We start from the raw sequence: 17,135 nt of genomic DNA on the forward strand, positions 1-17,135 counted from the left end.
GGAGAAAACAAGCTGAAAAAACGAAAAATTAAAACTTGCTTCCAGGAAGCAACTACACAAAATCCAAATCAAAAAGAGAATTGTGTCTTAAAAGTATCCTTACTTGTATTCTCCGCTTCTTTGGCTCGGAATCAATACCAAAATTTTTAAATTAAAGACAAAATCTTTGGAACCGGGCATGTTTTTTTTTTTTGCAGTGCAGGTAACCACTAGTGATTCCTCCAGCACTACCGGTAATCAATGCAACATTATCGGGGATTAAAAAAAAAAATAGCCCAATTCTAAATAATCCATGGGGAATGTATTCCTTTGGAATTCAGTTTTTCCAGCAATAAAATACTTCTATTCTAAACAGTAGGGAAATTTGAGTTTTGCGTACTTGATACTAGGAAGCAAATTTGAATTTAATAGTTTTTATACCCTTCACCACTACTGTGGTACAGGGTATAATAAGTTTGTGCATTTGTATGTAACGCCAAGAAGGAGTAATCATAGACCAACCTTTTAGTATACGGATCGGCTTAGAATTAAATTCTGAGTCGATTTAGCGATGTCCGTCTGTCCGTCTGTCTGTCTGTTGGTGTATTTTTGTGTGCAAAGTACAGCTCGCAGTTTTAGTCCGATTGTCCTAAAATTTGGTATAGGGTCCTCTTTCGGCTCAAAGACAATCCCTATTGATTTTGGAAAAAAATCGGTTCAGATTTAGATATAGCTGCCATATATATTTTTCACCAATCTGGTCATAATTGGCGTGTATATCAACCGATCTTCCTCAAATTCCGTACATCGGAATATTTTATGAGTCTCGAAAAACTTGCAAAATATCAGCTAAATCGGTTCAGATTTAGATATAGCTCCCATATATAGCTTTCGCCCGATTTACACTCATTTGCCCACAGAGGCCAATTTTTTGTTCCGATTTAGTTGAAATTTTGCACAGGGAGTCGAATTAGCATTGTAGCTATGCGTGCCAAATTTGGTTGACATCGGTTCAGATTTAGATATAGCTCCCATATATATGTTTTTCTGATTTCGACAAAAATGGTCAAAATACCAACATTTTCCTTGTTAAATCGCCACTGCTTAGTCGAAAAGTTGTAAAAATGACTCTAATTTTCCTAAACTTCTAATACATATATATCGAGCGATAAATCATAAATAAACTTTTGCGAAGATTCTTTAAAATTGCTTCAGATTTAAATGTTTCCCATATTTTTTTACTAAAATTGTGTTCCACCCTAGTGCATTAGCCGACTTAAATTTTGAGTCTATAGATTTTGTAAAAGTCTATCAAATTCTGTCCAAATCGAGTGATATTTAAATGTATGTATTTGGGACAAACCTTTATATATAGCACCCAATACATTTGACGGATGTGATATGGTATCGAAAATTTAGATCTACAAAGTGGTTCAGGGTATAATATAGTCGGCCCCGCCCGACTTTAGACTTTCCTTACTTTCACCACTAAAACCGGAGATATTAACCGGTTTATATTCATATCTGGTTTACATAGAAAATTGAAATTTTTTCGCCAGCGGCGCTTTTTACAGACAAATCGTTTTTATAACTGCTTCTTTTATTTCATTTCTTCCCAAAACCGAAGATTTTAGCCGATTTATATTCATATTAGGTTTGTAAAGAAAATGAAAAAAGTTTCTCCTACGGCGCTTTGTACATTCAAATAGTAGTTAAGACCGGAAATATTTATTAAAAAAAAAAAAAAAAACTTTCGTCTGAGGAGCTTTTTACATATACATTCTTCTTACAATCGAATATATAAACCGATTTATATCCATATTGGTTAAAAACAAGTTCGCCCGCGGCGTTTTTTATATCGAAATTGTTTTAGAACCGCAGATATTAACTGATTTATATCCATATCCGGTATAAAATGTTTTTTTTTGTTTCAAAAATTCGCTTGTTTTTGTTTTTGCAAAATGCGACTTTCCAAACAAACCATGTTGCCACAACCGGTTTTAAACCACTTCTGTTTTATTCTACCCGAAAAAAACGAAAGAATTAGTTAAATTTTCAAACGAGATAGTTTATTTTTCCCATACATTTAGCACTAAAAAATAGCAAAGTGGCGATCGTTTCAAGACGGCCCTTCGTCGTGAATGGGCCATAATACCACAAAGCAACTTTCGCACAACTTTTTGGTAGTTCGAGTAAATCTAAACTGAGTTTAAAATTTGATGCTATTACCGATATTGTTTTGCAAGTTTTCTTATAACAGAACTTGCAAAAACAAAACTGACCCTGTTGAAGTTACTATGAGCTCATACTTCTTTGAGTCCACACATGCGGTGGTTACTTCAATTTAGTTAGCTGTTGGGGTGCACTGGCCTCTAATGTAGCAATTTCTCTTTGATTTGTATGGTGGTACATGGTGTTAGTATATGGTCTCGAACAACCATGCATAAATTGGTCCACATCGGTCCATAATTGTATATAGCCCCCATATAAACCGATCCCCCGATTTGGCTTGCGGAGCCTCTAAGAGAACCAAATTTCATCCGATTCGGCTGAAATTTGGTACATGGTGTTGGTATATGTTTTCTAACAACCATGCAAAAATTGGTCCATATCAGTCCACATTTACGTATAGCCCCCATATAAACGGACCCCCAAATTTGGCTTGTGATTGCTCTAAGAGAAGCAAATTTCATCCGATCCGGCTGAAATTTGGTACATGTACAATCACAAAAAATTGGTTCATATCGACCCAAAAATAATCTACCAAAATTTTATTTTTTTTGAAAACATTGTCAAAATATAATTTCTATGTTATAGAAAATTTTGTCAAAATTTTATTTCTATAGAAAATTTTGTCAAAATTTTATTCTATAGAAAATTTTGTCAAAATTTTATTTCTATGGAAAATTTTGTAAAAATTTTATTTCTATGGAAAATTTTTTTCCAAATTTTATTTCTATAGAAAATTTTTTCCAAAATTTACTTCTATAGAAAATGTTGTCAAAATTTTTTGTCAAAATTTTATTTCTATAGAAACTTTAAACTTAATTATATACGTATTTAATCGGCCTTTTTTAGTTTAATATATACCACGTATGGACTATGTGGTATATATTACGGTGTTAGGAAGTTTTAAGATACCTTGCCAGCGGCAAGTGTTACCGCAACCCAAGTAATTCTATTGTGGATGACAGTCTTCAGTAGAAGTTTCTACGCAATCCATGGTGGAGGGTATATAAGCTTCGGCCTGGCCGACCTTACGGCCGTATATACTTGTTCTTTTTAAGTTCTTATCAACGAAACTATGATTACAAATCATACCGTCACCACCTTAGGCATATTCAGATCAATCTTCTTCCCAGACATGCCATCGGTTAGGTTGTGCAAAGTTCTAAAAAAGTTCCTTTTGTTTATTTTCTTGGCAAAGTTTTAGTTTTATACAATGCAACATAAAACCACCCGCAAGTTTGCAACAGTATCACAAGTCCCTCAACAAAAAGGTTAAACATAAATAAAGAATGGATTCGTAAAGTTCATTTATGGTATGTATGCTGTGATTTATTTCACATGAAAATATTTTCACAAATTGTTTTGTATTTGCTGCACTGCTTCCACTGAGTGTGAACGTCAGGAATCACAGGGTTTCCAATGGAGATAATTATTCATGATTTTCTTGTTCCTTTGTTGTTATCAGAGAGAGAGAGAGTAGGATTGTGTAGGGTTGTAGGGAAAATGTAAATTTTCTTGTTGTATTTCATCAAGGATCACGGGCAGTTTCTCACATTCCATTTTATTTATTTTTGTTTTACATTTCATTGAACTTTTACATACTCATGGTTCTTTGTTAGTCTTGTATTGCCATTGAATGGATTTCACTTAATCCTATGGCCATGGTATGGGGTAGTAATTTATTCAATTTGGATGACTGTCAAGTGTAGATGGTACTTAAAAGTTGCAGGGTATCATTATAAGTGAGAGAATGTAAAATTTAATTTATTTCATTTTGATTTTTTGGTATGAACTCTCGGATATTCCACGAGTAAGGAATTAACAGTGTCTGCTAAGTTTTTGTCTTTATACCCTGCGCCACACTGTGCACACAGAGAAGAGATTGGTTGGAACACGTTTGCAGTAATGAATATTCGACAGTCAGTCAGAATAAAATATAAGTTGTCTCAATATTTTTTCGGTACTGATGAATATATTTTTCTCCTTATAACCATTTGGCGAAAATTCCAATAAATGTTCTTCTGTGTGGCAAGATAAATAGTTGTGGCAACCAAATATCTCTTCTATGAAACATATTTCCTAACATCGGTAGATACGATCTACTGTAACGAAATTTCCCAACTGTAATATAGTAGTCATCACTTGCAGTTGGTAACTACAGCCGAATTCTATTTGAATTATGTTTAAAATTTCAATTTCATCATTTTAAAATTTAGTATATATTGTATTTTCAAATTTCATAAACCTGTGTGTAACTGCATTTTAATTCAAAACGGCTACATATGGCGGGAAATACAGACGAGAAGTATAGCTTGCGATCCTCTATAGGTCGCATACAAGATATACTCTTTAAGAGCTCGAAATGGACTGCAACGAAGTAAAAACAAGTAAGGAAAGTCTAAAGTCGGGCGGGGACGACGGGTATAATATCCCTGCACCACTTTGTTGATCTAATTTTCGGTACCATATCACATCCGTCAAATGTGTTGGGGACTACATATAAAGGTTTGTCCCAAATACATGTATTTAAATATCACTCGATCTGGACAGAATTTGATAGACTTCTACAAAATCTATAGAGTCAAAATTTAGGTCGGCTAATGCACTAGGGTGGAACACAATGTTAGTAAAAACAAGTAAGGAAAGTCAAAAGTCTGGCGGGGACGACGGGTATAATATCCCTGCACCACTTTGTTGATCTAATTTTCGGTACCATATCACATCCGTCAAATGTGTTGGGGACTACATATAAAGGTTTGTCCCAAATACATGTATTTAAATATCACTCGATTTGGACAGAATTTGATAAGACTTTTAAGCAATTTTAAGCAATTTTAAGGAAACTTCGCAAAACTTTATTTATGATTTATCGCTCGATATATATGTATTAGAAGTTTAGAAAAATTAGAGTCATTTTTACAACTTTTCGACTAAGCAGTGGCGATTTTACAAGGAAAATGTTGGTATTTTGACCATTTTTCTCGAAATCAGAAAAACATATATATGGGAGCTATATCTAAATCTGAACCGATTTGAACCAAATTTGGCACGCATAACTACAATGCTAATTCTACTCCCTGTGCAAAATGTCAACTAAATTGGAGTTAAAAATTGGCCTCTGTGGTCATATGAGTGTAAATCGGGCGAAAGCTATATATGGGAGATATATCTAAATCTGAACCGATTTCAACCAAATTTGGCTCGCATAGCTACAATACTAATTCTACTCCCTGTGCAAAATTTCAATTAAATCGGATTAAAAGATTGGCCATTGTGGTCATATGAGTGTAAATCGGACGAACGATATATATGGGAGCTATATCTAAATCTGAACCGATTTCAATAAAATTTGGCACACTTGACTACACTACTAATTGTACTCCTAGTGCAAAATTTATACCAAATTGGGGTAAAACTCTGGCTTCTGGGACCGTATTAGTCCATATCGGGCGAAAGATATACATGGGAGCTATATCTAAATATATTTCAATCAAATTTGGCACACTTGACTATAGTACTAATTGTTCTTCTTGTGCAAAATTTTAAGCAAATTAGTGTAAAACTCTGGCTTCTGGGGCCATATAAGACCATATCGGGCTAAATATATATATGGGAGCTATATCTAAATCTGAACCGATTTGTTCCAAAATCAATAGGGTTATATTCTGAGCGAAAACACATACTTGTGCCTAATTTGAAGTCGATTGGACTAAAACTGCGACCTAGACTTTGATTACAAAAATGTGTTCACGGACAGACGGACATGGCTTTATCGACTCAAGAGCTCACCCTGAGCATTTTTGCCAAAGACACCATGTGTCTATCTCGTCTCCTTCTGGGTGTTGCAAACATATGCACTAACTTATAATACCGTGTTCCACAGTGTGGCGCAGGGTATAATTAATGGTTTGTAGCGGAACTGCTTGTTATCCTTAAGGACACAAAAAACTTCGAATTTTAGGGATCAATTAAAAATGTAGTCTAAGGAAATAAAGTGTAGCATTCTAACCGTAAAGCGTATTACGATGGGTTATGGACGCTAACCTTGGATTTGATTTAAGGCTACATCATTCGTTCATCTGGTCAACAAATTTTTCGTTATGGAGGCTTTTTGAATCAAGAGTAGATGGGAAAACTCAAAGATTTTCGATCGCAGACTTCAATCTCTTGTGGCATATGCACTTCCCAGGATTATTAGGTAAATGTTTTATTTTTTCATATTATTGTTTAAGATCTAAAAAATATTTTTTTTTTGTGCATCTGTTTTATACTCTGAATATATTTAAATAAAAATATTACCTATAATGTGTAAATTTAACTAAATATATCATTTTTCAATTCAATTGGGGGTATTGCCATGGTTGGGTTTTAATTGCATCTCCTATAATTCGATTGAGTCGACCGAATTAGTCAGGTGCCACAACTGCCAACAGATAGTTGCTACAACTGCCAAAATGATGTTTGCAATAAATTCGGTTATCACAACCAATCTGTATTCTCTGTGTGGAACAGGGTATTATACGTTAGTGCATATGTTTGCAACACCCTTTGTCTTTGGCAATAATGCTCAGGGTGGGCCTCTGAGACGATCTAGGCATGTCCGTCTGCCTGTGAACACATTTTTGTGATCAAAGTCCAGGTCGCAATTTTAGTCCAATCGACTTCAAGTATGTCTTTTGGGTCAGAATAGAATCCAAAAAACATCGGTTCAGATTTAGATATAGCTCCCATATATCCCGTTATGCACTTATAAGCCCCCAGAAGCCAGAGTTTTACTCCGTTTTACATAAAATTTTGCACAGAGATAACATTGTTACTATGCATGTCCCCCGTGGTGCAATGGTTAGCATGCCCGCCTTGCATACACAAGGTCGTGGGTTCGATTCCTGCTACGACCGAACACCAAAAAAAAAGTTTTTCAGCGGTGGATTATCCCACCTTAGTAATGCTGGTGACATTTCTGAGGGTTTCAAAGCTTCTCTAAGTGGTTTCACTGGAATGTGGAACGCCGTTCGGACTCGGCTATAAAAAGGAGGTCCCTTGTCATTGAGCTTAACATGGAATCGGGCAGCACTCAGTGATAAGAGAGAAGTTCACCACTGTGGTATCACAAAGGACTGAATAGTCTAAGTGAGCCTGATACATCGGGCTCCCACATAACCTGACCTAACATATTATGCATGGCAAATTTGGTTGAAATCAGTTCAGATTTACATATAGCTCCCATATATAAAATCGCCACTGCTAAGTCAAAAAATTGTTAACGATGGCTTAAGATTATAGTATCTCCCATATTATTGAGTTTTCACTCAAGAGACTTTGTCTTTAGAGACTTCAAGCCATTATGTGTATCTGCGTTTCTATACGAAAAATCTTCAAGGCCATTCGAAACATTGGGCCTATTATGCAAGGAATGTGATCACCCCAAACATATTTCAAGAGCACAAGAATATTTTTGGACATTGAACAAGGAATATTTTTGCCGCAAAAATGTTGTTTTCTCGGCAAAAATATACATAGTTGGCGAAAATAACATGGCTCCTACAAAATTGTTCCATGTTCACAATTCAAAAACAAAAACAAAAAAAAACATTTTGTCTTGAAACATGTTTGGGGCGATTATATTCCTTCTCTCAGTGTAGGATACAAACAAATTAAGGTAAACACAGTAGTAAATTGTCAATATTTAATTGCCAATAACAAATTGAAAGCAAAATAAATCCAGTTAAACGAATATCTCATTACACCGCCGAGAAAAAAAAACAAAAATAAATTAAATCATTAAATCGAATTTAAGGAACAAACCCAATTTCCCTTTGAAAATCAAATGAAAAACGAAATGCAGAGAAAAACAATCGCACAGGAAATACCTTCATCATGATAAGCACACTCACCTTTGTTGTTTGGGCTGGGCTTTGACCATTTGTGAGGCATCCTCGTTGAATGTGTCGTCCTCCAGGGGTTCACCATCGCTTCCGGTTAAACGGCGATACACTTCATGTGGGACATCAGTGCCGGCGGAATTTGATGGAGGCTTGTCATTGTTGTTTTTGTGATTGACAGGGTTCACTTGAAATCGATTGGGTGGCCTATCGACCGAACCCATCTCCAACGATGAGAAGTCGGACATTTTTTTCTTTTCTCAATCAAAAAGGATATCGGATTTTTCGCTTTTTTTCACAAATAAAAGTCAATTGGTGTTAATACAAAACCACAAATAATATTGTGAGACTTTTGATATCTCCCCTTAAATTGAACTTTTGATCACAGAGAAAAGAAGGCAAAATTTAAAAGAGGGATTTTATTTTTTTAATTTTATCAGCCAAATTTTTGTGCGTTGTCACTTGAATGCGATATTTTTTCTCCACTGGGAATAGAACGTCTAATTGCTTATTTTCTTTTTTTAAGCACCAATAAAACAAACTAAAATAAAACGAAAAAAATGGTTTCGTTAAAATGGTCTCTATTTAATTGCCTCCCTCAGAGGTAGTGTAAAATTCTACATAAATATTCCGTATCCATTAGGGGTTTTCCGAATTTTTCCGTTTTCTTTTCCTATATCGGTTATTATTCGCGCCTGACAACGGCAGCATCGATTTTCATTTTTGTTCGAATGTTTGCACTTTTTCATAACCATCATGATGACGTATGGCCTAGGTCATCATGTTGGTTTATTGCCGAGGCTAAAAGGTTTAGACGTGTACACACAAAGTAAACAAAACATTTAATGGAAACAACTGAAAATAGAAACAGAAAAAAAAAACAAAACAAAAATAAATTAGTGCATTTAATTTAAGAAAACATAACAATTTGAAAATAAACCAATATGGCAAAAATTTAAAACATATACAGATACTATATAAAAAAAATCAGTTCATGCAAAACAAGTAGGAAAAAATCGGAAAGAAAGGGAAGAACCTATGATTCTCTAAATAAACTTATCGAAATCAGCACAATTTTACTTTGGACAACTAGCGTAAAAGTGAGACCATTTCAGAGCATTATTTATCGCTGATGAATCGCTATACGAGGAGGCCAAGAAATATTCGAGACACTTGGCGAAGATGCTTCCAAGAGACTTCTGGTGCTCTTCTTTTTTTATACCCTGCGCCACACTGTGGAACAGGGTATTATAAGTTAGTGCATATGTTTGTAACACCCAGAAGGAGACGAGATAGTCACATGGTGTCTTTGGCAATAATGCTCAGGGTGGGTCCCTGAGTCGATATAACCATGTCCGTCTGTCCGTCCGTCCGTCTGTCTGTGAACACATTTTTGTGATCAAAGTCTAGGTCGCAATTTAAGTCCAATCGCCTTCAAATTTGGCACATGTTCCTAATTTGGGTCAGAATAGAACCCTATTGTTTTTAAAAGAAATCGGTTCAGATTTAGATATAGCTCCCATATATATCTTTCGCCCGATATGCACTAATATGGACCCAGCAGCCAGAGTTTTATACCGATTTACTTGAAATTTTGTACAAACATAACACTTAGTCGTATAGTCAAGTGTGCAACATTTGATTGAAATCGGTTCAGATTTAGATATAGCTCCCATATATATCTTTCGCCCGATATGGACTAATAGGGTCCGAAAGGCCAGAGTTTTGGCCAAATTTAGTTGAAATTTTGCACAGGGAGTAGTTTTAGCACTGTAGCTATGCGTGCCAAATTTGATTGAAATCGGCTCAGATTTAGATATAGCTCTCATATATATCTTTCGCCCGATATGGACTAATATGGTCCTAGAAGCCAGAGTTTTTGCCCAATTTGTTTGAAATTTTGCACTAGGAGTACAATTAGTAGTTCAGTTAAGTGTGCAAAATTTGATTGAAATCGGTTAAGATTTAGATATAGCTCCCATTTATATCTTTCGCCCGATATGGACTAATATGGTTCTAATAGCCAGAGTTTTGGCCCAATATGGTTGAAATTTCGCACAGGGAGTAGATTTAGCATTGTAGCTATGCGTGCCAAATTTGATTGAAATCGGTTCAGATTTATATATAGCTCCTATATATAGCTTTCGCCCGATTTACACTCATATGACCACAGAGGCCAATTTTTTACTCCGATTTAGTTGAAATTTTGCACAGGGAGTAGAATTAGCATTGTAGCTATGCGTGCCCAATCTGGTTGAAATCGGTTCAGATTTAGATATAGCTCCCATATAATGGTCAAAATACCAACATTTTCCCTTTTAAAATCGCCTCTGCTTAGTCGAAAACTTGTAAAAAGGACTGTAATTTTCCTTATCATCAAATACATATAAATCAAGCGATAATCATAAAAAAAAAACTTTTGCGCAGTTTCCTTAAAATTGCTTCAGATTTAAATGTTTCCCATATTTATACCCTGCGCCACACTGTGGAACAGGGTATTATAAGTTAGTGCATATGTTTGTAACACCCAGAAGGAGACGAGGTAGACATATGGTGCCTTGGGAAATAATGCTCAGGGTGGTTCCCTGAGTCGATATAACCATGTCCGTCTGTCCGTCCATCCGTCCGTCCGTCTGTCTGTGAACACATTTTTGTGATCAAAGTCTAGGTCGCAATACAAGTCCAATATCAATAATTAAGAGCATACACAATAAATAGAAATAAAATGTTAATATTGTTTGATTTTATTCTTAATTAGTGAAATTCATGTTTATTGCCTAATTTATAAACCAAGTGTATAGATTTTATGGAAGTCTAACAAATTTTGCCCAGATCGGAAAATGTGGATCTACAAGGTGGTGCAGGGTATAATATAGTCGGTCCCGCCCGACTTTAGACTTTCTTTAATTGTTTAAAGTATGAGACAACCCAGCAAAAAATGGACGCATACATTTTTTTAAAGCGTATCTCCATCAATTTTGGCCACTTCCGATGAAGTCTTTTTGGACAAGTATTAGAAAGTACTCGATTAGGCTCCGAGCAACAAAATTTGGAAGTTCTTCCAAAGGCACCACTTAAAAGCACTTCCAAAAATGTCCTCCCAACGACGTTCTTTTTTATTTTAACTACATAGGAAATTTCGTTTAATACAATTTTTATAATTCGCTCTTCCAAGTGACTTCTGATGCTCCCCGTTTTTTAAAAAGGATGGAACAACCCAGCAAAAAAATGGACGTTGTTCCACATACATTTCTTTTAAAGCGCATCCCTGAATCCTCCATCAATTTTTGCCACTTCCGACGCAATCCTTTTGGACAAGTTCTTCCAAAGGCACCACTTAAAAGCACTTCCAAAAATCTCCTCTCATAGATGTTCTTTGTTTTAACTACATAGGAAGTTCTTTTAATACAATTTTTATAATTCGCTCTTTTTATATGTTTAATGGGTAATTTTAACTTTTTTGTTTCAAATAGGTTTAGAACAGAGTAAGAATGAGATGGAAATGAGATTCTCATTAATAATTGTGATAATTTGCAGATAAAATTAAACATTTCCACTTCAATTCAGATAACGTGAACATTTTTCCAATTCAATTGATGCATATGTCACAAATGCTTTCTTGCCTCAATCCACTTTTGTCTTAATTTAATTGATTCAACCACAGGATAAAGCCCATCTACCATAGCAATATAACTGTGAGCCACTTCTGTTATAATCGACATAAATGGATTATGTCCAATCGGATTAAGATCAATACATCCCAAAAATATGCCTTTAGTACTAACAAAAAAGGACGAAAGATATCCTGAAATGCAGATTGTATAACTCCTAAGGCCATTCTATACCCATCTATCTCCCATCTGGTTTTATGTAAATCCAATATTTTCAATATTTAGGCCAATAAATTCAATATTGACCTGTGGACAAATAATTCGATAAGGACATAAATGCTTTTGGTCACATATTTGCAAATTTCCAATGTATTTTCTTCTATGGATTACCACATATTTTTGTGGATATTTGCATTCGGAAATAAATGCCCTGTGACATGTTTGTAAACATTTTCCAAAATATCAATGTAATGCGTAGTGAACGTAGTAGTCACGTAGTGGTAATTCATAATTAAATAGGGTTTCAATAAGTTTTTAAAGAGTTGTGAATATCCTTTAGATATTGGCCCCTCTACACTGATATTAAAAATATTGGCGTTAAAGAGAAGTTAGATTCTAGTACGAAAAAAATTATTTCGTATCTTATTTTGTGATATTTGGATGACATAGACCCTTCGTCAGTCTATTTAAATTAAACCTTAGTGAAGGTAGGGAGCCACCGTGGTGCAATGATTAGCATGCCCGCCTTGCATACACAAGGTCGTGGGTTCGATTCCTGCTTCGACCGAACACCAAAAAGTTTTTCAGCGGTGCATTATCCCACCTCAGTAATGCTGATGACATTTCAGAGGGTTTCAAAGCTTCTCTAAGTGGTTTCACTGCAATGTGGAACACCGTTCGGACTCGGCTATGAAAAGGAGGTCCCTTGTCATTGAGCTTAACATGGAATCGGGCAGCACTAAGTGATAAGAGTTCACCAATGTGGTATCACAATGGACTGAATAGTCCAAGTGAGCCTGATACAACGGGCTGCCACCTAACCTAACCTAACCTTGGTGAAGGTAAATCATCCGATTTACTAGAAAAAAGTATTAGATCTCAATAAAAACTAGGTAAATAGTTGGGACGAAAAACCACTTACCAAGAGCATTTACGCCATATATATAGCAATAATCTATTTTTGAGAACAGTGACTTACCATAACCGGTTTCTTTCGGTTTCCATACACAGAAAAAACTAATATTTGGATTCAATCACGAAATTAATTGATCCAATTAATTTTCATTTAAATGTCTTCAATAACAGAAATGTTAGTACCTAAGTCAATTTTTAAGAATAAAGACTTACCATAACCGGTTTCTTTCGGTTATCATACACAGAAAAAACTAATATTTGGATTCAATCACGAAATTAATTGATCCAATTAATTTTCATTTAAATGTCTTCAATTACAGATAGTACCAATCACCTAAGTCAATTTAAAAATTAATTAATACTATTACTTGTCGTGATTGATTTTTGCTTTAATTAAATAATAAAAAAAAAATGATTGTTGTTACTAAATATAAATTTCGAATATGGCCTATAATCGCTTCTTAGCAACATAGCCGATTACATCTTTGGTTTTTGTTGTAGTCATATTCTGACCTCAAATACAACCCATTTGACTTCAGTATAATTTTGCGAATTCGCATAACCAGAACACTCCCTAAAAGCAAATTCACAAAAATTTTGCGAATATGTGTGTGTGTGTGTACAATTTTATTATGAAAAAGTGTGTCACCTTTATAAAATGCGTGTGCCACCTTTTATGTTACCTTTTGTACCACCTATTCTGCCACTTTACAGAAATTCTCAACGGTAACCCTAATGTTATGAAGATAAATTCCGAATTTAGTTAGCACAGACACAAACCATTTTTTTTGCAGAGCTTTGTTAATTAGTTAACAGAGCTTCATAAAGGAGATAACAGAGCGCTGTAACGAGTTAATAGAGATATTTTCTGCCCTAACCAATGATATATTTATTTTTTGATCACCAGGAAAAACATTAAATGGTCTTCCTGACCAATTTACTTTATCTAAAATTAAACCACCCACTTGTGGCATTATCACTCACAGCTACATTCACACACATGTCTCAAAATTTTGCAGAAAATTGAGTTTTTCGGCACAATTTTTTGAGAGGATGGGACTCACGTGACCATTGTGGCCGCATGGACAATTGTCCCACAATTACCCATACACCAAAGTATGATTGTGGGACAATTGTCCATTTGGCCACAATGGCCATTGGAGGCATCCTGTCCAGAATTTTACAAGGAAATTGATTTTTCTCCAAAACTGACCGGCGGAAAATTCTCTCAAATATCGATAGAGCTCTTCAAGCTCTTTCATATGGTGTATGGGTCATTGTGGGACAATTGTCCATTTGGCCACAATGGCCATTGGAGGCATCCTGTCCAGAATTTCATAAAGAATTTTATGAGTCCCACCCTCTCAAAAAATTGTGCCGAAAAACTCAATTTTCTGCAAAATTTTGAGACATGTATGTGAATGTAGCTGTGAGTGATAATGCCACAAGTGGGTGGTTTAATTTTATATAAAGTAAATTGGTCAGGAAGACCATTTAATATTTTTCCTGGTGATCAAAAAATAAATCTATCATTGGTTAGGGCAGAAAATACCTTTGTTAACTCGTTACAGTGCTCTGTTATCTCCTTTATGAAGCTCTGTTAACTAATTAACAGAGCTCTGCAAAAAAAAATGGTTTGTGTCTGTGCTAACTAAATTCGGAATTTATCTTCACGCACATCCTAATGTTGATGTCTATAAAAGCTACACGGCCCAATGGATACTACGTTGGTTGACAAAACGAATTGTCCGTCGTTCGATTCTCTATAATCGAAAAAAGTGAGTAAAGTAGAAAGTCTTGCGGAACCGACTATATCATACCCTAAACCACCTCCACTGAATTAGTAAACATAAACATTTGTAGGGTATCATTGAAATAGGTTATCTCCCAAACCTATTTCAATGATACCCTACCGAATTTCCATATTTAAGAAAATTAAGGGACACATGTTTATGAGAGCTTAATCTCTAACTGAACAGCAATACATGATATTTGGAACCAAACTTGATATTATACCTAAACCCGTAGAAAAAATCATGAACGGCGCGGCCATTTCGAAACGATCCGTTCATGAAAGTGAATAAACACACATGTGTTGTCAAACTGAGAACAAATGGGGATTAATCTGGCAACGTTAAAATAACACCATGCGTTGTCCAGCGTTCAAGATTTGAAAACGTAATGGTTACGAATTTATTAGCAAAATTAAAAAAAAATATTTCCGCTACCATGACTCGAACCTGTGTTGTCTGCACCACACCCGTTAACAGTCGCCTTAGCACATTGCAACACCGGCGGAGTTGCCATAACAACGTCTAACGATTATTTTAAGATTTTTCATGGCCATAGAAAAACGAATGCCGTTCATGAAATCGTGAACATTCCGTTTTGATTTTTTGTGAACGTTTTCGTTTGATTTTGTCACCGTCCGTTCACGATTGTGGAACGCAATTTTTTCTATTAGTATAAAGGGTTAGTATCCCACTAATATTGAGTCCAGTATTAAACAAGAGGAAATCGCTCAATTGGTGTGGGTAATGTAGCCAAATTTGTGAAAATCGGGCAATATATTTATGTAAGAGTTTCTGGAGCAAGTTTCGAGAAAACAACAAAAAGTTTTTCAGCGGTGGAGAAAAACCAGAATTACTGAGAGAGGATAACCCGTTTCTCTAAGTGGTTTTTCGCACTCGACTATAAAAAGTAGATTCCTTGTCATTGAGATTAACATAGAATCGGGAAGCACTCATAAGATAAGAGAAAAATTCACTACTGTGGCATCAAAATGGATAGAATAGTCTCAGTGAGTCTGAAATATAGGACTGCCACTTTACCTAAGCCTTGAAGCCTGAATCTTAATATCTCTATATTAGGCGATCTTATTTATTTTAAATTTGAGTATCATTGGTTAATAAATAAAAGATTTTTTGGTCAAATTTGTGAAAATCGGGCGATACATATATATGGGAGCTATATCTAAATCTAAACCGATTTGGACGATATTTTGTAGCTTTGGTAGATCGGTTAATAAATAAGGCTATTAAAGCCAAATTTGTGAAAATCGGGCGATACATATATATGGGAGCTATGTATATCTAAATCCGAAACGATTTCGATAAAATTTTACTTGAAGAATACTTAAAAAAAATTACTTGAAACAAAATACATTGAAACAAAAATCAATCGCAAAAATTAATTGTTTTAATTAATTTCTTAATTGCATCAATTAAATTTCCAATCAAAAATTAATAGGATCAAATAATTTCGTGATTGAAGACAAAAAATATTTTTTTCTGTGCAGTGAGATAAATCATATCGAAGTGGAAGAAAGACATGGACAGAAAAATTAAATATTTATCCCACAACATTTCGTCCAGCGTATAATTTTCAACATTTGAAACAAACTGCAATAAATTTCACATCTAACTCAGAGAGGAAATAGCTTCATTTTGAATGAAGAAATTTTTACTTTATTTTTCATTCAATGTACGATAGAATTTTATCCCCACTATCATCATTGGTAGGAAATAGAGTTATGGATTGTTTTGGGGAATAAATGTAGTCCTTTAGGGTCCATTGTCCCTTTTGACTTAAGGCAGATGGGGATGTTCTGTGTGACTTGGATCCGTTTTCATGGCACTTTCTACAGAAAACCAAAAAACCAAAACACCAATAACAACAGGAAGCAGATAGAGAGGCCAAAAAAACATAGATCGCTTCCTTTTATGGCCCATTTTCAAAGGTGAAAATGTGAACTTTTCACTAGTTGAAATCCTTTTATTTTTTCCATTTGGTTTGGGGTGCGAGAGTTTGTGTGAATTGGGTTCATTTTTCCCATAAGCTTGGTAAAGCAAAGACGGCATCACGTTTGAAGGGATTAACTCGACCAAATGTCTTCGAAGGGCCATTTGAAAAAGATTCCCGGGGCGAGGTAAGGCTTGTGAAGCATTAAATCATTTTCATTTTCCTAATTGAATGTTGTCTGCAGGAAAAGTGTTAGCCTGAGGTCATAGTTTTTCTACACACTTGGTGAGTAAGGAGAAAAATCCTTCTTTCCCTAAGAGATAACTCAACGTTAGCAAATTTTCTGCATCACCAAAGTTCCATTTAAATTTGTAAGGAAGGATTAGGAATCTTCTTTGGTGGTATTTACATTTTCGCCAGAAGTCCAGGATGATATTTTCTTCCCAAGAGGAGAACAATAAGAGGAAGGCTTAAAGATTATGCTGGTCCTTATCTCCTAAATTTAAGAGGAAAATTTAGATTGCTGATTGAACAAACGAATTTTTGTTGTCAATCCTGA

The 17,135-nt window shown here is 35.1% G+C and overlaps 1 protein-coding gene across 4 annotated transcripts in view; it reads right to left on the minus strand.

Moving 5' to 3' along the window:
• Positions 1–17,135, minus strand: part of Ncc69 (sodium chloride cotransporter 69) — a 309,232-nt gene that overhangs the window by 162,092 nt on the left and 130,005 nt on the right. For 3 of the 4 annotated variants that reach the window (XM_075308676.1, XM_075308675.1, XM_075308673.1), the window contains exon 2: positions 8,103–8,631. In XM_075308676.1, the coding sequence (XP_075164791.1) occupies positions 8,103–8,338 (236 nt within the window). In that variant the 5' untranslated portion in view covers positions 8,339–8,631. The remainder of the gene's footprint in view (positions 1–8,102; positions 8,632–17,135) is intronic. The other variant, XM_075308674.1, reaches the window with a different exon arrangement.

Source organism: Haematobia irritans, chromosome 4 (genome assembly GCF_050003625.1).
Source record: "Haematobia irritans isolate KBUSLIRL chromosome 4, ASM5000362v1, whole genome shotgun sequence".
NCBI lineage: Eukaryota > Metazoa > Arthropoda > Insecta > Diptera > Muscidae > Haematobia > Haematobia irritans.